The 22,656-nt window shown below is 35.9% G+C and overlaps 1 protein-coding gene across 1 annotated transcript in view; it reads right to left on the bottom strand.

The window, feature by feature from the left end:
- Positions 1–22,656, bottom strand: part of ACC (acetyl-CoA carboxylase) — a 1,393,224-nt gene that overhangs the window by 1,366,804 nt on the left and 3,764 nt on the right. Inside the window, exons 2-4 of the mRNA XM_090408519.1 lie at positions 20,073–20,203; positions 10,689–10,835; positions 2,831–2,960 (exon numbers count right to left, since the gene is read on the bottom strand). Coding sequence (XP_090264645.1) covers positions 2,831–2,960; positions 10,689–10,835; positions 20,073–20,191 — 396 coding nt within the window. The 5' untranslated portion in view covers positions 20,192–20,203. The remainder of the gene's footprint in view (positions 1–2,830; positions 2,961–10,688; positions 10,836–20,072; positions 20,204–22,656) is intronic.

The following is a 22,656-nucleotide window of genomic DNA, read 5'->3' as shown; positions in this document are numbered from 1 at the left end:
TATTCTTATTGCAAAAATTCGTAACTGGGGGTATTTATCTTTTGACAAGTACGAATAAAAGTTAATCAAATCTGTATTTTCAAATCTTTGAATAAGATTTATATCACACTGTAAATTAATTAGCTCCATTTGTAGATTTTCTGGTGCGTTATTCACGTTCATTTTTAATAGTAATGAAAATAATATAAAATCGGACTCCAAATCATTCAAATCTTTCTTCAGAATATGCAAGAAAAAATGCTATTTTTCTTGCATATTCTTGAGATTTTTCATTTGAAATAATAGGGCAGGATTTAAGATGTAGGAAATGTACGAAATTTTTTGATTCCAGTTGTGTTTCCCATAATTGCAATTTAACTTTAAAAGCTTTAATACAAGCATACATGTCAGTGATAAGTTTATTCTTTCCTTGCAGCTCTTTACTGAGAATATTTAATTGGCCGGTTAAGTCAACAAGAAATGCTAAATCTGTTATCCATGTATCATTATGTAGCTCATCGATGGTTTTATTTTTTTGTGTCATGAAAATTTTGATTTCATTTATTAAATCAAAAAACCGTTTTAATACAGCTCCTTGACTTAACCACCTCACCTCGTTATAATAAGTCATTTCTCCGTACTCACTTTCTTCAAGCAATGCAACAAATTCTCGATGATTCGGAGCTCGACAATGGATAAAGTTTACTGTTTTAGTAACTGTTTCCATAACATTATTCATTTGCAAACTTTTGGCCCAAAGTGCTTCTTGATGAATAATGTAATGTATAGTGCAAAATTTATTCTGAAATTTTTCTTCTTTCACTATATTTCTTAATTTTACCGCTACTCCATTTTTTTTTTTTTTTTTTTTTTTTTTTTTACCAATCATAGCAGCTGCATCATCACTTGCAAATCCAACCATTTTATCCCGACTTAATTTATATTTATCTATTACAGTTTTTATTTCAGAAAAAATATCCTGTGCACCAGTTTTTCCTTTAATAGGAATTATTTCCAATAATTCCTCAATTACTTCAAATTCATCAGTAACACCTCGTATGAAAACGGCAAGTTGTGCTATATCTGTGATGTCAGTACTCTCATCAACTGCTATTGAGAATGCTGCAAAATCTATACTTTTTTCGTTTAACTGACATCATAAATCACTAGCGATTTCGTTAATACGTTCCGCTACCATGTTGGCTGACAAACTAATATTTTTAAATAATTGTTGTTTGTCAGGACAAAGAAGTTCAGCAGACTTAATCAAACAATCTTTAAGGAATTCGCCATCAGTAAATGGTTTTGATCATTTTGCAATGATGTGCACGAGAGCAAAACTTGCGTGAACTGTTGCTTCACTGAATTTATTTGCTTTACTAAAAAAATTTTGTTGTCATTGTAAGCCAGATTTCAGAAACTGTAACTTTTCTTCTCTCAATTTGCCTTCCAACATTTCAAATTTTTCTTCACGATTCGGTTCATACTGGCGACGTAAATTGTATTCTTTTGGAACTGATATTCCCTTATTACAAATAAAACATACAATTTTATTGCGCACAACACCACAAAAGTACATAATTTCCCATTTATCTTGAAAAACACGTCCTCCTTCATCCACTTTTCTTTTACTCTTTGTTAAAGACATGGCTTGCAGTTTAATCTCTTAATTAAAATCACTATTATAATTTTAATTACAACTTTAATTCAACAAGATGAATTTTCGTATGAAAGCAACACTCAAAAGTTATGCACAATTCTAAACGATAGGTATCGATATAATGTAGATCTAACAACAAGCACAAATAAACAGGTTTTATAAGCCATGCATTAGTTTGTCTCCATCTATATTGCAATAAGAACTGCGCAGCTGTGCATCAGAAACACCAGAATACTGAAGTGTCACCAACTGTCAGCTGGCGAACTAAATTTACTGATTGTCAATTGCAGATATGGACTGAGCTTATGCGCACATAAGCTCAGTCCATATCTCTAAAATATGTCTCTAAAACTATAAGCACTGTATTTACAACAAATACATAATTGAAATGTATTCGTAGGCAGCGTAAAATTGCTTCGGGGGCCAAATGCAGCTCACGGGCCACCAGTTTGAGACCACTGCTTTAGATGACAGAAATATAAGATCTGATAATGTTGGAGTCTTGACAAGTAACAGCCTGATTTGGAGGAAAATTGTAGGTAGGTAGTTAGTAATGATGTAAATTTTTCATGTAATACTATCATATCCTGTACACCCCTTGAGGGAGTACAGGATATGATAGGTAGGTAGGTAGTTAGTAATGATGTAAATTTTTCATGTAATACTATCATATCCTGTACACCCCTTGAGGGAGTACAGGATATGATAGGTAGGTAGGTAGTTAGTAATGATGTAAATTTTTCATGTAATACTATCATATCCTGTACACCCAGAGGAAGACCAATATACAGGTGGATTGATAGAGTAAAAAGTGCCTTAGAGGACAGAAATATAAGATCTGATAATGTTGGAGTCTTGACAGACAATAGATTGATTTGGAAGAAAATTGTTGATATGAAGTAAGTTTATCATATAGTACTATCATAATATCCTGTACACCCCTTGAGGGTACGTGTCAGGAATTTGAAGATGATGATAATAATAAAACATACACAGTACAAAGGTAAAAACTAGACATTAGTACAAAGCCTGAATTCATTCCCTATGAGTTGTGTGAAAATCTTTTCCTAGTGACTGCTTTTGGGATTGGTAAAAGGAATAAAAGCAAAGTAAATAAACATAAGGTTTATGATTTTATAAGAAGCTGGTCATTTATATATGTATATTTTTCATACTATCAAAAAAGCATACCTTGTTAATTACGTGATCACCCCCAAAGCGCCGTACAAATTCTTCTGGAGTTGCAACAGTAACATCTTTTCCTTCTGCATGTAATGCATCTTTTTCATGTTGCAACAAATGAGCACCTGACATTGATTGCCTATACAGGGTAATTGCAAAAAAATCTCACCTTAATTTTCCCTTATGGAACCAAATGAAATATGTTCTAAAATTTTAAAATGATGGCAATTTCTAATCAAGAAATTATCATTTATAGGTCAATAAAAACTTTTGTTAAAATTTACAAAATTCAGTAACTGGAAGTTATACAGACCATTTAAGTTTTTTATGTGGCTTTTATTCACAAATGGTTGAAAAAGTACACTATGTCATGGCTGTTGGTGAGCTAATTTGTGTGTGTGTGTGTGTGTGTGTGTGTGTGTGTGTGTGTGTGTGTGTGTGTGTGTGTGTGTGTGTGTGTGTGTGTGTGTGTGTGTGTTTATAAATTGTTAAAAATCCTGATTCTAGACATCAAACTTTTTCAAGACACTGCAGACTTCCAACAAGAAGAGCAGGGGCCTCTAGCCATGTGATAAAATTAATTATACATTATTAGAAGATTATTATTAAACAGATCAGTATTAAAATACTTAAAATTTATTAAAGTTACAGAGATATGTTTTTTATAGTCAGTTAGGAACAATGACTAACTGAGATATCCACTCAGCCTATTACACTGTTTATTATACTAATACTTATACTCATTCAATAAGTTATATTTATTATATTATATATATACCAATACTTAAACTCATTCAATAAATTATATTTATATAATAAACATAATCCACAGTGAAATAATCATTAATTAATCACAAATAATTTATAAAGAATCCAAGTGGAACAGCTGTTATAGTCCAACTGTAGACTCAAATATATGAATTCATCATCACAGTGCTCATGAGTCCAATGTCTATTGTGTCTGATGCTTGTTTCATCATTATTTAGAATTTCTCTCTGTCCATATCCAGATGACTCAAATCCTGTAACTCTTTCCACACCACTCCTACATATCATCTATCCATCTTGCCTTGGCTGTCCTTTTCTGTTTATACCATCCACTGTACCAAGCATCAAGGTTTTGATCTTTCTACTGTTATCCATTCTGCAGATATTTTCAAAAAAAATTTTGGTTTCCTTCAGATTATTTTCTGCATTAGATTCTCTTTGCAGTTTACATTACTATACAGTTCTTCATTTGTTACCTTTTGCATCCATCAAATTGCAAAATCTTTCTATAATATGTTATTTCAAAAGGCCAATATTCGTTTCACAGTCTTCGACCATTACCTATTTCTTACAACAACATACAGCACTTGTGAATCTCAATATTTCCAGCGGTCTCATCTTTATAGGAAGGATCACTGATTTACTTTTCCATATCTTGTCCATTGCCTATAGGTTCACTTTTGCTTTTGTTATCTGAGATCATCTCTTTTTTTTATAGCCGAAATCGATGTGTCACATTGCACCCTGGGTACATGAATTTTCTAAACTTTCCAGCTATGTCCATTGATCTTTATTATATTTTTTCATCTGCTTCTCTCTGAATATGTTTAAGTTTTTTCAAATATTCGTTATCAACCCATATCTCTTTCCTTCTTAAACTTCGGCACTGTTCTTTCTTGTTCCTCTTCATCTTTTTCAATAATAACTGTCATCTGCAAATTATAAATTATTTATTTTTGTACCTTGAACTGAAATTCTCCTTATCAATAATCAAACAATAATCAAACCTTGAAAACTCATTAGCAGACTATAAAAAATTGACTGATTCAGCTAGAGAGGTATGAAGTGAAGTTATCTGCAAGAATATAAAAATCAGAACTTCCATGGCACACTCAGATGAGAAATTAAAGAGGTAGTCAAGGTAAAGAAGAAATAGTATCTAAAGTTCTTAGCAAATAAGCCAACATCTGATCTGAGAGAATACACAGAAAAATCTAAAAAAGAAAAGCGATGTGTAAAACTAGCCAAGAAAAAGTCATGAGAAAACAAGACAAATATCAGGAAGGTGACAGAATGCTCTGGAAGCTACTGAGAAAGCTTAGAAACGGAGAAAAGATTCCTATAAAAGGAACCAGAGATGACAATTTTATATCTTCTTGCTAAATGAAACAAGAAGATACGAAACAGTAATGGTAGGAAATATGCAAGAGAAATGAAATTAGGAATACATATCAACAGCTGGCATATGAAGGCCTTCAGAAACCTGAAATGCAAAAAAAATCCACCTAGTATAAATGATACTCAACAAGAAATGCTCAAATATGTAAACAATTTTTTCAGTAGCTACACTGCATAATTCAGAAGGAATGGAGAGTAAAATTCCAGATGATCTGAATAGAGTACTCATAGAAACTATCCATAAAATAGGGAAATAAAAACCAAATGAGAAAATTGCAGATGAATTTCCCTACTGAGTATTCCAGGTATCTGAAAAACCAGGTATCTCAACATCACCAGAGTTAAAGATCGGTACTATCAACGTAAGAAGCCTAAATGGCAAAGTAATGGAGCTAGCTGAGGAATTAGATAAGTACCAGATCGACATAATAGGGGTGACTGAAACAAAAAAGACCAAAACTGGTGAGATCTTTCTGAGCAATAAATACAAAATGTTATATTCAGGCAATGACAATCAAGGAAAACAAGGAGTAGCCATAGTATTCAACACAAAATACGAGGCTAATCTTCTTGAATGGCAGTCAGTCTCAAGTAGAGTAATGTGGGCAAATATGAGAATGGGGAACTGGACAATGAGACTTATTTGTGCCTATGGTCCCACAGAAGGTTCTACTAAGGTAGAAGTGGAGGAGTTTTTTGAGGCTTTAGAAAAAGCAACTGACACAATGAAAAATGAAAAGTTGGGCCTTGTTGGGGATCTAAATAGCAGAGTAGGAAATGATTGTCAGACATACAAAAATATTTTGGGAAAATTTGGAGAAAAGAGCAAAGCTAATAATAATGGCAAATATCTATTGGATTTCTGCTCAGGACATGGACTGGTTATTACTAACACCATGTTCCAACATAAAAATGTGCACAAATTCACATGGAGAGAAGAGGCTAGGAATAAGAAAAGTCTCATTGACTATGTTATTGTTGATAGTGATGTTTTCTCCCTGGTGCAGGACACTAGAGTGTACAGAGGATTTGAAATTGGTAGTGATCACTATTTAGTCTTGAGCAGGATAAAATTGAATTTCATATTGAAAAGAATAACATGTAAGAAAGTTTTAAAGCGAATAAAAGTTGAGCAGCTCTCAGATGTGAACTGTAGACTAAAATACACAAAGATTATTGAAGAAAAAATGAAAGAGTTTGAGAACAGGAATCAAACCTTGGAGATTCAGTGGCAAACTCTGAAGAAAACATTGATTGATTCTGCCAGAGAGGCATGTGGTGAGGTTATCTGTAAGGATAAAAAAATCAGAACTACCTGGTGGACACAGGAAGTTAAAGAGGCAGTGAAGAAAAAGAAGAAAGCATACCAAAAGTTCCTGTCAAATAAGTCAGCTTGTGCTCTTAGAGAATATAGAGACAAATGCAAGAATGCTAAACACTGTGTAAAACTAGCTAAACAAAAGTCATGGGAGGACTTTGGCAAGAATATAGAAAATAAATAAATAAATATCAAGAAGGTGGCAAAATATTCTGGAGGTTGTTGAAGAAGCTTAAGAATGGAGGAAAGAGTGCTGTAAAAGGAATTAGAGATGATAAAGGTGACATGAAAACAGAAGAAAAAGATATTCTTGAAGTATGGAGTAATTACTTTGAAAAACTGCTAAATGAAACAAGCAGTGATGACAGCACAGTGGTAAAAAACACTGACCAGGCATGCAGTCAGGAATACATATCCATACTTGAAGTAGAAAAAGCCATCAAAGGCTTGAAATGTGGAAAGGCAGCAGGAGTAGATGATATTCGACCAGAAATGCTGAAGTATGGTGGTATAAGAGTCTTACAGTGGCTGCACTGCATAGTTCAGAAAGCCTGGACAGAGGGACGAATTCCCGATGATTGGAGTAGAGCTCTCATAGTACCCATATATAAAAAGGGAAATAAAACTGCATGTGAGAATTACAGAGGTATTTCCCTACTGAGTGTTCCTGGCAAGATCTATGCAAGTATACTTGAGAAACGATTGAGAAGAATTGTGGAAGAAAAGCTTGGTGAAGAACAAGCTGGATTCAGGCCAAATAGAGGCTGTCAGGATCAGATCTTCACTGTACGACAAATATTCGAGAAAGCATGGGAATATAACAAAGATCTGTATTTAAGTTTTGTCGATCTGGAAAAGGCATATGACAAGGTGCCAAGAGAGAAGCTATTCAATACGCTTCAGTTATATGGTGTCAATGGGACATTATATCAAACAATACTTAGTCTTTATTTGAGTTGTAAGTCAGCAGTTAGAATTGAAGGAAGTACAGGAAGATGGTTTAATGTTAAATCTGGTGTGAGACAAGGATGTACATTATCCCCTCTGTTATTCATTATCTATATGGATCACATTATGAAGGAAAGTGGTATTAAACCTGATATCAAAATTGGAGATGTTAACGTCAGCTCTTTGCTTTATGCAGATGATGTTATACTTCTAAATAAATCTGCTACAAGTCTGCAAGATTCTCTGACTAAATTGAATAGCTGTTGTAATAGATATGGTATGAAGGTCAGCAATAAAAAGACAAAGACAATGAAAATAGGCAGAATCATTGAAAATGTCAACTGTGTTGTGAATGGAGAACCTGTGGAACAAGTAAAACATTTCAGCTATTTAGGCACGATTTTTACTGAAGATGGTAAATTAAATATAGAAATAGACAACAGAATCGGCAAAGCTGGTATGGTGGGAAGTCAATTGAATAAATTCATATGGAATAAGAGAGAAATCAGTCGGAACACTAAATTAGCTGTGTACAAGACAGTGTTCAAACCAGTTTTAACTTATGGATCTGAGAGCTGGGTCAGAAGTAAAACACTTGACCAAAGACTAGAGACCACGGATATGAGAGTCCTGAGAAAGATTATAGGCATGAACAGATGGCATCAATGGCAATATCATATTAAAAACGAGGATATTAGGAAAGAACTTGACATTGTCAGCATCCAGGAATGCGTTAGCAGAGCTAATCTCAGGTGGTATGGTCACTTAAACAGAATGGGCGAGGAAAGATTAGCAAAACAAGTGTTCTCTGCCAGGTTGGCAGCAAAACGACCCAGAGGAAGACCAAGATATAGGTGGATTGATACGGTACAAAATGCTTTAGACGATAGAAATATAAAATCTGATAATGTTGGAGTCTTGACAAGTAACAGACTGATTTGGAGGAAAATTGTAGATAGGAAATTAAAAATGATGTAATTTTTTTCATGTAGTACTATCATATCCTGTACACCCCTTGAGGGTACATGGCAGGAATTTGATGATGATGATGTATTCCAGGTAAGATTTATGCAAGCATATATGAGAAGAGACTAAGGGAAAAAATTCTGGAAGAGAAATAAGCAAACGATGTTCAAGCTAAATAGAGGTTTCAATGTAGTTATTCCGGTTTTGTGACCACATTTTTATTAAAGATAACTGTTTTTAAAATTAAACAAGTACTAAAAACAATACCCGACAAGTTTCGTTAGTCGTTAGACTAACATCTTCAGGGGTAAAGAGAACCAAGTTTAAAGCACAAACTACTAGAAATTACGAAAATTAGTGCATTTGTTGGCATTGTGAACATCTCAACAGTTCGCTAAAAAAACGAATAACAGATCTATACAACCATTAATGTGTGTTAGCTGGAGACAATGCTATTTGTTGTCGCATTCTGTGGTTCACACTCACTCTGTCCGAGGTCTGATATTGGTAAATTTTTAATAAAAGATGACCAAACTTGATTTAAAATCAAACCTAGGTTTTTGTTGCATTGCATAGGAATTTTAATCATATTTGCTGCCTCTTTGAATTTTCTTGTGAAACAATTCTTATCTATATAGGACATGTTTGTTCTATCCCAGAGTACATCATAACCGGTAGAGGTTGTGTGAAATGCCAATCCCGATTTATGTTCTCTCTTTTTTTGTACATCCTTCTGATGTTCGCTCATGTGGATTTCTCCCGATCTCGTTGTCTGGCCCACATAGCAGATGCCACAGGAACAGTGAATATTATAAACCCCGGGTTTTTTCATTGGGTGATGTGGAGATTTCGGAGAATGAAGAGATCTTGATATTTTTTCAAGTCGCAGGAAAGTCACTTTTATGTTATATTTGTAGAGAAGTTTAGCTAATTTATCTGTTACATTCTTGATATAAGGAAGGGTGTCTGCATTCTTGAAATCCTGTTTATTTAAATTTCTTGTAGGTGCTGTAGTGAGAATTTTCTTAATTAACTTAGTATTGAAACCATTCAGTTGTAGGATCTGTGTTAAGTATTGTATTTCTTCTTTCCATTTTTCTTCTGTACTGGGGATGTTGTATGCTTTATCCCTTAAGGTTTTTATTAGGCCTATTTTTTTGCTTCGGATGGTGATGTGAATTAGCATGCAGAAATCTTCCTGTGTTTGTTGGTTTTCTACAGATGGAGAACGATAATCTGTTTTTTCTTTCAGTTATTTCTATAGGGATCTCTAGGAAAGGAAGTTTTTTATTTTCTTCTAGTTCCAGAGTGAATTTTATGTTAGGATGTAAGTTATTAAGATAGTCTTGAAATGTAGTCAGTTTTGATGCTGTTCCTGGCCAAATGATAAAGATATCGTCTACATAGCAGAGCCATATTTTTGGTTTTTTGTGCCAGTTTTGTAAAGCATTATTTTTAAAATTTTCCATGTAGAGGTTTGCTAGAGGTTTTCTTGGTCAGATAAGACAAATAACTGAGAAATCATGGAAATACAGTCCTACCCCAACTTATGCGGTTTCTTATATGTACCTATTCCCGTCCCACTTCACGCCTCACCACTAGTCGTATCTTTCCGGTGCCTACCGCATTCGCCAGTGTCGCACGTGCTGTGAACAAGCACTTACGTGTTTCGCGTGGTCTCCATTCATACACAATTTTTATAGTCTACAAACCTTGCGATTGTTTAATGTTATGTTCTTGATAAAAATTTTATCACATAAAAAATAATAATGTCGTCCAAAAGAAGCAAGTCCGATTCTTCTGTTATTTCTGTTATATCTTCTGAAAGTGACTTCCCATATAAGAGAAAATTCTTGCGTTTTCAGGCAGATCGCTAATAGACCAGCAATAACGCAAGCTACCAAAATGCTGACCTTGTTTGGCCAAGTGGTTAGAGTATCCACTCTCCAGCTAAAAGGCTGTGGGTTTGAATCCCACCGTGGGCATGGATGTTTGTGATCATCTGTGAAAATACTAGTGATAGGCAGTAGATGGCACTGGTGTAGATGATGTAGTTTGCTATAGTTGGTGGATTGAGTGGCAGAGACAGAGATTTGTAGAGTAGGTGCCCTGCCTTGATGAGTCTTTGAACTCCCTGGAGACATGTCACGTAATAATATAATAATAATAAATATTGTCTTGTATCCTTTAATTATTCGTATGGCTAAAAAACACTGAAGTCTATTTAACTTTTGTTGGTTTTTCTGATTTTAATGCATATTTCCAAGGAGGTGCCACTTCAGGCCTCTAGATAAGCAGGGCAGTGACTTCACAGGAGGCTATGAAATTCAGTGTCGCATAAAAACATTCGTGTCGGAAGTGGGATTTGAACACAACCTATAAGCTGGGAAGAGAAGCAAAAATACAACCCACTCTCAGCTAACCAGGAAAGCAAGAATTAAAGTAAGTATAAGAGACAATTTCTCTTACCTGAATTGGCGAGGTTGTTTTTTAGGTCTTGTAATCTCCTCAGTTTTAATTGAAACCACTTCGGATTCAATTTCTGAAGTTGTGCAAGTCTGAGTCATGTCATCTTCCTCTTCACCTTCCTCAGCTATGATGAAATGAATTCTTTTCCTATGTAAGTGTGATCAGTAAGTACACTGCATCCAAATACTTATAGAAGCACATCATACAAAACTAGTTAAGTAAATTTAACACTTGTAAATTTAAAACTAATAACCTTGCAGAAAAGTAAGAAATATAATTAAAATGAATTTACATTCATTTTCAGAAAATTTTTCATTTTAAATTTTATGTGGTAATGTAAACAGATAAAAACTTATCACATAATGTGATAAGATTGTACAAAGATAAAACAGTGCTGCATTCTTAAACCCTCCAAAAAGCATAAACAGTTTTGCCACATGAAATAATCTGACTGAAGGAAGTGAACAAAGAGGGCTGTGATGTCAGGAGGAAATTTTCTTCTAAGTTGGTGACTGATACATTCATAAAAAGGGCTGTAACGTGAAAAGTGACTTAAATCTTCAATGTTGACTATAACATTTTTAATTTTCTTTATACAGTATTTTATGTAAGAGGAAGAATAACCTACCAACTCCTTAAGTGCCACTGCTAGTTTCTTGGCTAGGTGATCATTTTTTTCACCAGAGATCAGGCAATGGTCAACAGTTGACCAAACAGTTCTCAGCCCACTATAGTATGTACCAATGCTGCTTGAGATTCATTGTGCATATATATATATATATATATATATATATATATATATATATATATATATATATATATATATATATATAATGTAAATGTAATATACATGTATTCCTGAAGATGAACTTGGTATAAAGGTCAAAACATCAAATTTTCTTTTAATTAAACTAAGTTCTTTAACACTTTGAGTCCTAGACCTACTGAGACTTAAAAATCCCTTTGTCCTGACCATTTTTAGCTCTATTTAAAAAATTCCTGTGCAGTATTTCTATGGAATATCCAAATAATTATTTTTTGTCTTTTAGTTAGCATCTTTGACAATTAATTGGAACCAAAATTTTAGTTTTACATGTGGTATATGGGCTCTAGAAACTGGTTGCAAGAAATCAAGGTTTTTGAAAAAAATAAAAAGTTAATTTACTTATATTTACTTCTTTAGTGTTCAAAAATCAACAAATTCAGTCAAAATATTGCTTAGATGTTACATAAATAATGAAAATTATGAATAAAATTTATGTATGTTATTATTATGATAAAAATATCATTTTCCATAGGGGTGTACATCACTATAATTATCCACTATTCGCCACAAAAGTCAAGTGGTAAATTATTCAATTAGGCCATTCAGTTTTTGAAATGCCACGACCTCGCGTGCAATCGTGAACATGACTCACTGGATGGTCTCGAATTTGGTCACCCCTCGTTCGAAGTTCTGCAACACTGTCACTTGACTTGGAGCTCACATTTGTGGAAAGATCTGCTTCCTCTTGTTCGAGATCACCATCAGCCCAATCATCTAATTCAAATCCTTCATTACTGATTATCTCCTCAAGCATTTGTTCTAATTTGCATTCGCTCAAGAACCGTTTTACACCCCTGCTTTGGGCATCACTGGGTCCTGTCCATGACGACAGAGAAATTCAAACTGATCTCTCAGATCACAAGAAGAGTGTCGTGAATCCCTTAAATTGTTTAGATTGGAGTAGCCAGAGTTATGATGCGATGTAATATGCACATGAACACGTGCGACCGTACATGATGCAGCCAATGGGCAGGCATTACAATATTCTAATATAAATTCCCTTTTTATTGATAAACGATAACCATCCTCATGGATAATGAAGCTGAAGGTTCAAATTTAACTACAGTATGGTCTGATAATGAATTTCAAGCATATTATTATTTTCAGAATATTTAATTTAGTGATGTAAATATATATCGATGGGATTCTGAGTTCATGCGAGATCGATGTATATTTACATTGATAGGACTCAAAGTGTTAACATGGTAGTATGTCTACATAATGATTACTGATCACTGTGTAACCCTGAAAAAAAAAAGAATATTTTATTAACATTTAAATACAACAAAGAAAAAAAAATTGAAATCGACAAAAACAGAAATAAGAAAATCTTTTATACAATGCCACAGGTGTGCTTGTTATAAAAGATAACATTCATTTTGATTCATAGGAATAAACAGAGTTTTGTCTGCTACACCTATTCTTTTAGAATATGAATGAAATTATTCCCTCCACATGCAAATAGAAAGGGGGGGGGGGGATTTACACTAATTGTCACTATATGTAGTGATAATTACCATAAACTGGAGACATCTGCAAAGAAAATGACCAAACTCGGAATAATGACAAAAAATTCCTAACTCAGAGACACTATACATTAACACAATACTAATTTTACAATTAAAATTTAATTAAACATTCAAACTAATGCCATTTATATGTAAAATCTTGGAAAAATGCCTCTGCTCAGTGAGGAAGGGACATAATATACCACCAAGTAAGCTCCCTCTTGAAGGGAAACCTGAAGTTTCCTCCTGAAGGGAACTCTGGCTGTTCAAGATGGGCAGGGTCACACTGTGATCCAGTCCAGTGTGAACATGTTAAAGCTATGAAATCTATATTATATGATACAATGGTTCACTCCCCAGTAACAGGTTGCAACTTGCAGTTTCAAAAACACTAAACCAGACAGTAAACAATAAAGAAATATACCTCTGCAGAGCTGTTGCTGTCATCTTCTCTCCAGTAGTCCTAAATGGACCTCTGGGTCACTCATGGCTGGTAGGTGATATTCTTTGTTAGCCTCCTCCAATCATCTCGGTCTCTTGTTCTTGATGTCAGCTGAGAAAGGGAGGAATATGTCCATTTTAATTAGGTTGGCCCCTAACCCTTGATCCCAGAATAATTCCTTCTAGTGCTTGCTTCGGAATGCCATTAGCCCTCTCCATGTGTCCAAACCATTTCATCTGTCTTCTTCTGATGACTGTCAGAATATTTTCCCCTCAATGCGAGGTACAGTGGACTATACAATCTTTCATGGGTACAACTTGCATTAAAAAATAAAAAAGTAGTAGTCATAAAATCAGATTAAAGAGAAGCTTACAATGTATAAGATTCCCATCTATTGAATCAGTTGCTACCATCAATAAATTATAAATTAAAGATGCCAAGAAATTATATTCTTTGTTTAATCCTTTATCGAAGTATTAGCAAACAAAGTTAGAATGAGGTCTCACCAGTGGGAACCAGACCCAGAAGGGATACCAAGGTTTAAGCAATGCTGAAATCATATATTTCCCATATGCAAGTAGTGAAAGGCTGTGTCACCTTATTATTAAATTACTCCGGATCAGATAAGCGTTGAAAGTTTTTTTACTTGGCTATACATAATTTAAAGATCCCAGGAAATTATATTCCTTTTTAATGTTTTATCCACATGTAAGCATACAAAGTTTGTGCATGAAGTATCTTCATGAGCACTCATCAGTAGCTGTGACAATGAGACATCAATGAAGGTCTAAACCAGTCTGGTTAGTCGTCCTTCCCATAATGCATAGCATTACATATACCCAAAAGGATATGTTTTGCATTATGGGATACTAAGGCAATTGATATGAAATCATTAGCCTCTATAAACAAGTAGCCCTGTCATGAGGAACACTTCACGTAAACAAACAAAGTTATGCATACACCTGGATAAAGCATTAAACCAAGAATATATGATGCATGTCCAGAAAATAAAGTCCAGTGAAGAATTTTAAAAAACTGCTAAAGAAAAAAAAAGTTTTATTATATGCTAAAATGCCTATATAATACTTTATTTTTTCACATACTTGCCATAGACTTCCTGGCATTTCTGGTATGATGGCACCCATACCATGTCAAAAAAAGTCTGCTGCCGGTGAGTTCAACCATTGAGTCACATTGTTCTTCAGTTACTCATCTTCTTCAAAGAGCTGAGATGAGAGCCACTTCTGTTGCCATGGTATGACAGAGAGGAGTTTAGAAGGAGGGCCATAATCTCAAATGACTTTATGCGCAGGTTATGCAGACGGCATGGTGTGGAATGAGTTTGATGGACGAAAGGATTTATACAAGATGGATGGTCTACATTTGAATGGATTTGGTGTGCAGAGATTGGAAAAAGTGTTGCTGAATGAAGCGAAAATGGATGTGCAGAACCAGGGAAACTAGAACTACCAAGGGGGGGGGGGAGTGGATATGCAGACATCAGTGAGACAGTTGAGTGTAGGAAGGTATATAATGTACCCAAGCCAGTACTAAGGAAAAGAAATCGGAATGGGATAGTTAAAATAACGCATCAAGATAGGGGTGGGACAAAGGGACCTCTGCATTCCATGTATACTAATGCCAGGAGTATTAGGAACAAGAAAGAAGAATTTTTAGCCTTGATTGGCTCTTCCTGGTCACAGGTTATTGGCATTAGTGAAACATGGCTGACGGAAGATGATATAGTTAGTGGGATAGAATGTGTAGGTTATAGTGTGTTTAGGAGGGACAGAGAGAATAAAATGGGGGGGAGGAGTGTTATTGATGATAGCTGATGAACTGCAGCCAAGGAGAATTGAAGTTGTGTTGCAGGATAGTGAAAAGAGCTCATTTGAGGCTATTTGGTGTGAGATTGAGACTGGCAGAACAAAATACATAGTTGGGTGCTGCTATAGACCAGGTGATGGAATAGATGGTGGAGATAGTATGCATAAACAAATTGATGAAATGAGTGGAAGGAGGGTAATTATTATGGGGGATTTCAACAATGGTAACATTGATTGGAAGGAGGAGAGGACACATGAGAGGAAGGAAATGGATTTTATTCAATTATTAAGGGATAACTATCTGAGACATCATGTAAGTGAAAATACTAGGGGTTTGAGAGTACTTGACCTGGTAATAGCATCTGAGAATTTGGCTGTAATGAATATGACCATGTTGCCACCTATTGGTGAGAGTGATCATAAGGTCTTGACCTGGGAGGGGGCTAAAGGTGTGGAATTTTCGATTAAGACAGGGTATAGGTGGAATTACCGTGCTGGCAAGTATGACAAGCTTAGGAGATTGCTTGGATCAGTGCCATGGCATGTAAAACTGCAAGGGCTGGATGTCGATAAAGCATGGGAAATGGTCAAGGAAAATTTACAGGAAGTTATGGCTGATTGTATACCTAGGGTCCGAATAGTAAAACAAGTAGGGGTGAATGAATAACACCATTAAGCTTGAGTTGCAAAAAAAGAAGCTGTGGAGGGAATTTAAAGAGAAAGGTGACCTGCAGCCACATGAACGGTATAAAGCGCAGGCCAGAAGGGTAACGAGTGTGGTAAAAAAAGCAAAAGCGGATTATGAAAGGAAACTAGTATGCAAGCTAAAGAGAATCCCAAACAGTTCTTTCAATATGCTGCAAGCAAAAAAAAACTGTACACGGCAGAATGATTTTAAGGAATAACGATGGTAAGGAGGTCACTGAATCAGTCAATATAGTGGAATTACTGAGCGAGCACTTTGCAAGAGTATATCATCCAGGTGGTGACATTGAAAAAATGACAAACCATTAGTTTATACGGGAATTGTGATGAATGAAGTGGAGGTGAATAGTCTATTACAGAACCTTCATGTGAATACATTTGTGGGATTGGATGGTATACTGGCACAGGTCTTATGTGAAACGGCTAAAGAATTATCAATGCCCTTGACCATTTTGTTTAATTTGAGTCTTGGGTCTGGTTTAGTCCCGAAGGTGTGGAAAGAGGGGAAAATAATTCCACTGCACAAAGGAGGATTGATCCAAGATTACTGTTGCAAATTACCGATCGATCAGCATATCAGGAGTCATTGTCAAGGTCTAGAAGAAAGTAGTCAAGGGAAAATAGAGGAATGGATTGATGATAATGAGATACTGTACGGGGGGGGGGGGGGGGGACAGCATGGCTTTGTGAAGGGTAGATCATGCCTCAGTAACTCGCTCAAGTTTTATAACACAGTGACAGCTGAACTGGATAAGGGTAATGGATTTACAGTGATACTGCTGGACCTGGCTAAGGCATTTGACAGAATACCACATGGAATTCTAATCTGTAAACTACAACATATGGGAATTGATATAGGGTTGGTGAGATGGATAGGTGGGTGGTTGATGGAGATATATCAGAGAGCAGTTTATTCAGGAGTAGAGTCCTGTGAGTAGACGGCCTATTACTAGTGGTGTGCCACAGGGTTCTGTTCTTGGACCACTATCATTTAATTTTTTCGTTAACAACATAGGGAAGGATCTAAGAGGAACAGTTCATTTGTTTGCTGATGATGCAAAGTTAGGTAGGGCAATAGTGAATGCAGAAGATGTCAAAATCTTGCAGGAAGACTTGGATAGATTGGAGTTCTGGGCTAAGGAGAATGGATGTCAATTTAATGTGACAAAAGTAAGATTATGCATTTTGGGGTGAAAAGATTAGCAGCAGTATACCACATTGGTGGAACTGTACTCCATGAGATTGTTGAGGCTAGGGACTTGGGAGTGTTGGTGGATAGGAAAATGAAGTTTATGGGGCACATTGCAAAAGTGGCTAAATCAGCTCATCAACTCACTTGGTTGTTGAAAAATACTTTGATGGGCAGAGACAAGCAAGTTATTGTACTTCTGTACCGAGCCTTGATAAGACCTCATCTCGACTACTGTGCCCAGATTTGGTCACCGAGGTTTCTTCGTGATGGGGAGGAGGTAGAGAGGATCCAGAGGCGAGTGACCAAGATGATAGCAGGTCTATGGAATGAACCTTATGAGAACAGGTTGAAGATTTGTGGGTTGCAGAAATTAGTTGATAGGCAGAAAAGGGGGAGATATGATTGAGACATTCAAATTGCTAAAGGGTTTCTATAGGATTAATTCAGAGGATATTTTTGAGATCAGGACTGGTGGTGGGAGAACTAGGGGACATCTATGGAAGCTGGGCAAGAGTGTGGTTAGCAAGGGTGTTAGAGCTGGGTTCTTTACTTTTAGAGTGGTAAATGAGTGGAATAAGCTGCCAGAGTCTGTTGTGGGTGCTATGACAGTGAATGAGTTCAAAGCAAGGTATGATACTGTGAGAAAGTTGAATAGTTGTGTGGACATGATGTTTAGGGCCTCCTTCGATGAGTCTAAGGACTCCCTGGAGTTGTCCGTAATAATAATAATTATTATTATATGCAGGAACAAGAGGTAGTCACTAGGTATGAGGTCAGGGCTGCAGGGTGATCAAAAAGTTCTCATCCATTTTTTTTATTTTTAAAAAATTCAGCTAACGCCTTTTTTATTCCCGTATACGGGGAGTATATAAATGCGGAAATGATACTGCAGAAAAGAGTTCGATTGCTGATAAAGCGAGTGATAATTTATACGGCATAGAGTGAAATTGCCAACAAAGTAGGCAATAATGACGTTAAAAAAAAAGTGCAGTTAATGGTTAAGGTGAAGAGTGGACTTGATGCGAACAAGTGTGTGTGTGTGTGTGTAACTGGTGATAAAATAAAGAGTGAATGATAGCGAAAAAAGGATGCAAGATTTGAAAGGTGAGTTGGTGAAGATAAGGAAAGAGATGAGGCAGATGAGGAGCAAAATGAAGAGAATTATAGATATGTATGGAAGAGTGAAAGAAGGAAGATAGATACATTTGAATTATGGGTTTGGAGATGCTTACTAAGAATGTCATTAATAAGGCTGTGGGACTTGATATATCACTGCATATTTTGAAGGAATATGCCAGGGAGATGACATCTGCCTTGACATATTTATTTAATATGAGTCTTACACTGGATCAAGTTCCAAAGGAATGGAAGGAAAGCAAGACTCTAATACTTCATAAAGGAGGTGACAGAAGTAAAGCATCAAATTATAGGCCAATCCTAAAGTGTTGGAAAGACTGGTGAGAATCAGGATTCAGAATTGGATTGACAACAATGGTGCTATGTTTGATGGACAGCATGGATTTGCTAAATTGAGGTCAGTCATGTTTTAGTAATGTACTTGTTTATTACGATAAGGTGACAACAGCATTGGATGCAAGAGATGGATATACAGTAATATAATATCCATTAACTTTGCAAAGACTTTTGATAGATTACCGCATGATAAGTTGATAGTCAAACTAGAGCAGATGGAGTTGGATATTTCACTAATGCTTTGGATTGTAGATTGGCTATCTGATGGGTATTAGCAAGTTATGTATGGGGAAGCAATATACCAGAAGAGGACAGTCGTTAGTGGTGTGTATCTGGGGTTTGTTTTAGGGCCATTGCTATTTAACCTGTAAGCTAATGATATTGGGCCAGATTTGAATGGGGATATTCAATTGTTTGCAGGTGATGCAAAGTTGGGACAAACTAAGAGGAGAAGAGTAAAAGTTGTGGCCTAAGAAGAGGAGGTGAATAGACTGAGTGAATAAGCACAGGAGTGGGAATACCAGTTCAATGTTGCAAAATGGTTTTAAAATTTGGAAAACCAAGATGGAATGTAGAATTTACTCTTGGTGGGGATATATTGTTGGAGGTGGAGGAAATAAGAAATCTTGTGGTGATGGTGGATAAGGATCTGAAATTTAGAGGACATATTGCCAAAATTGTGAGAACAACACAGCGAATTCTGGGAATAATGCAGCAGACACTGATTTGTAAAAGTAGGGAGATTCTTGTTCCATTGTAAGGCTCTAATTAGACCACACATTTACTACTGTGCACAGATTTGATCACCTAGCTTTCAAAAGGATGAAGATATGTTGGAGAAGGTAGAGAGGAGATTGACAAAAATAGTTTCTGATCTCTGGAATGTTGAATATTAAGAAAGGCTGAGACAATGCAATTTGCAGAGTCTAGTTGATAGGAGATATGATAGAGGATTGATATGGTAGAGATGTACAAGTTAGTAAGGGGTTGTTATAGGATTAATGTTGAAGAGATTTTAACATAAGATGGTGGGGGATTGGGAGGAAAGAAGAGGTCATCCCTGGCAGCTGTATAAGAGGTGTGATCAGGGCAGTGAGAAACAGGTTTTTTGCATGGAGAGTTGTGAATGACTGGAATGCATTACCTGAGATTGTGGTATCTCCAGAGAATTTCAATGTGTTTAAGGTATGTGTGTATGACAAAAAGGACCTCCTAGATGATGTGTGACTCCATGAGGTCTTGAGATAATAATAATAATAAAATAATAATAAATGGTATTAATTTTTTTAAGTCACAAACATTGAACAAAAGAACAATAATGATTTGTATTGTCTTTGGTAACTGAATGCAAAACCAAATGAAATCTTCAAAACATCAACAGCCTGCAGTCCCAATTATTTATATAAACTTACCTTGAAAGTTCCTCTTCTGAAATGTCTGTGTATTTTTGTGTTGATGGCTGCTCATCACTATTTTCTGCCTGAAAATTTGAATCAGCCAATGAAAATTCACTATTCCCCAAATTACTCATAGTGAACTGGAACTAAAATAAAAGTTTACATAAATATTAATTTGGAGTTGTCAAATATACAAACATATACACATAATCAAAATTTTCTAAACTATTTACTCATTTTATTCTATTAAGCAATTTTATTTTCACAAAAATTAAATAAATTTAAAAAAAATACTCTACGGTTTCGAAAATTGCACTTCACCATCACAAACAAAACCCAGTTCTTATAGCTTACATCTGAACACCATGCATATTTAAATTGTTAAAATGTATAAAAATAAAATCATATATATATTTTTTTCTAAATAATTTTAATTTATACATATAGTGTCTGAAAAAAGAAAACTCCAGGTTTATAACACAAGTATTTTCTATTTGGACCACCGTGTACGATGGTGTTTTGAGCATATTCGTGAAACAACAATATTCAAGTTATAGTTCAAATGTTGTCGCCTGATAGCAGCGCTGACAAACCAGAAAGTTGTACAAATGCATTGTGCTACAGAAATGGCGTCGCCACAAGAGAAAGCACAGTGTGTATGTTATGACTTGCAGAAACGAAGTCAGTGACAACTGTCCAAAGGAATTTCAGGCAAGAGTATGGTAGGAAGACTCTGAGTGACAAAAACATCCATAAGTGATATCAACAGTTCTTGAAAACAAAGTGTTTTAAAAGGACACTCAACAGGTAGGCCTACAACAAGTGTGAAAAATGTGGAAAGAATTCGACTGTCTTTCCAGCATAGCCCAAAACATTCAGTTTGTAGTTCAAGTCGTCAATCAAACATTCCTAAATGAACAGTGCATGATGTTGTTCACAAGAGACTGAAACTTCCTGCTTATAAACTGCAGCTTGTTCATCACATCCAGCTTATTGATTATGTTTCACCCATACACAAGAAGTTGGTTGATCAACCTATAGTACATTAGTACCGTGCATGGGTAGCGAATTGGAAAAGGAGAAACTTGTTTACATTTGATTTAAATGACTATAAATTGTATTCCTTGGGAAACACAGCAGGGGGAGATTGTTCCACAGTGCAGGTTGTAGGGATGAAGAGGAGGAAGAAACTTGTTCTTTTTTTTTAGGTGTACTGTGAAGGGATGTTGAGCAGCAGCTGCACGTGTTCCAATGAGCTTAGTACTGAGTGGAGGAATTATTGATGTTATTTCAGATGAGCATTTCCCATGGAAATATTTGTAGAATATATATACTGCAGAAACCAAAGGTCTGAATGAAAGTGGGGGGGGGGGGGAGAATTGGTAAGAGATGGGTCATTAATAAGTCTAATTGCTCTCTCCTCTGTATTGAGTCAAGTATTTTGAGATTTTAGGGGTCCCACCCCATATGTGAGAGCAGTATTCAATAGCTGGGTGGATTTATGATTTGTATAATGTTAACAGCTGTTCAGGGGTGAAGTAACATCTTGAGCGAAAGAGAAATCCTAGTTTTTTGAAGCTGAGGATGCAATGGTTGTGATGTGTTTATACCAGGAGAGATTTGATGTGAGGGTAATTCCAAGAAGAGAGGTCTCGAGCTGTCTGGAAATTTGGGTATCGTCAAAAAGGATACTGGGGAAAAATGGTTCTTTTTTATGGGAAATAGGACACAACTGGGTTTTATTCACATTGAAATTGATGAGGTTATCCAAACTCCATTGTAAGATGGCTTGGAGATCAGAATTGAGGGTGGTGGTGGTGGCTGATGTTCTGTAGGTTGAGGGGAGTTGTGTAGGGTAAGGTTTATCAAATGAAAGCAGGGAGTGTAGTGTGTTGTCATCTGCAAAACTGTGTATTGAGGTCAACTGAACTAGGGTGCTGATATATAGCAGGAAAATGGATGGTGAGAGGACAGAACCTTGTAGAACTCCAGCATTAATTGAATGGTGAGAGGACAGGGAACCATCCACCATCACACAAAGTGTGCATCCAGACAGAAAGCTGGCAATCCAACTACAGAAGTCGTGGGTCAGATCAAATGATAGTAGTTTGCTTAGTAAGACTTTGTGCTAGACCCGGTCAAAGGCTTTGGAGATATCAAGTGCAACCACTTGAGATTCACCAAACTTCTCCATGGTATTTGTCCAGAGATGGGCAACATATATGAGCAGATCTCCTGTTGATCGGCAGCAACAGAATTCATACTGACGGTCAATTATTAGGTGGGTGTCTTCAAGGTATTGATAGGCAACAAAGAGTTCAGTTTGTGACCAACATGTTAAACCTCATTGATGAACATGACAACTACCTCCAGAGTTAGTAGGCAACAAAGAGTTCAGTTTGTGACCAACATGTTAAACCTCATTGATGAACATGACAACTACCTCCAGAGCATTTTATTTTCTGATGAGGCAACATTTCATGTGCATGGAGTTGTGAATCACCATAATTGTCTGGTGGAGGGGGGGGGGGTCAAAAAATCCTCAAGAACTGGTGGAGTTTGTCGGTAACAGTCCAAAAGTCAACGTCTGGTGGGGCAT

Source organism: Typopeltis vanoorti, chromosome 18 (assembly GCF_054136105.1).
Source record: "Typopeltis vanoorti isolate ZY-2024b chromosome 18, IOZ_Tvanoo_1.0, whole genome shotgun sequence".
NCBI classification, from domain to species: Eukaryota; Metazoa; Arthropoda; class Arachnida; order Uropygi; family Thelyphonidae; genus Typopeltis; species Typopeltis vanoorti.
This window is presented reverse-complemented; position numbering and strand designations above follow the sequence as displayed.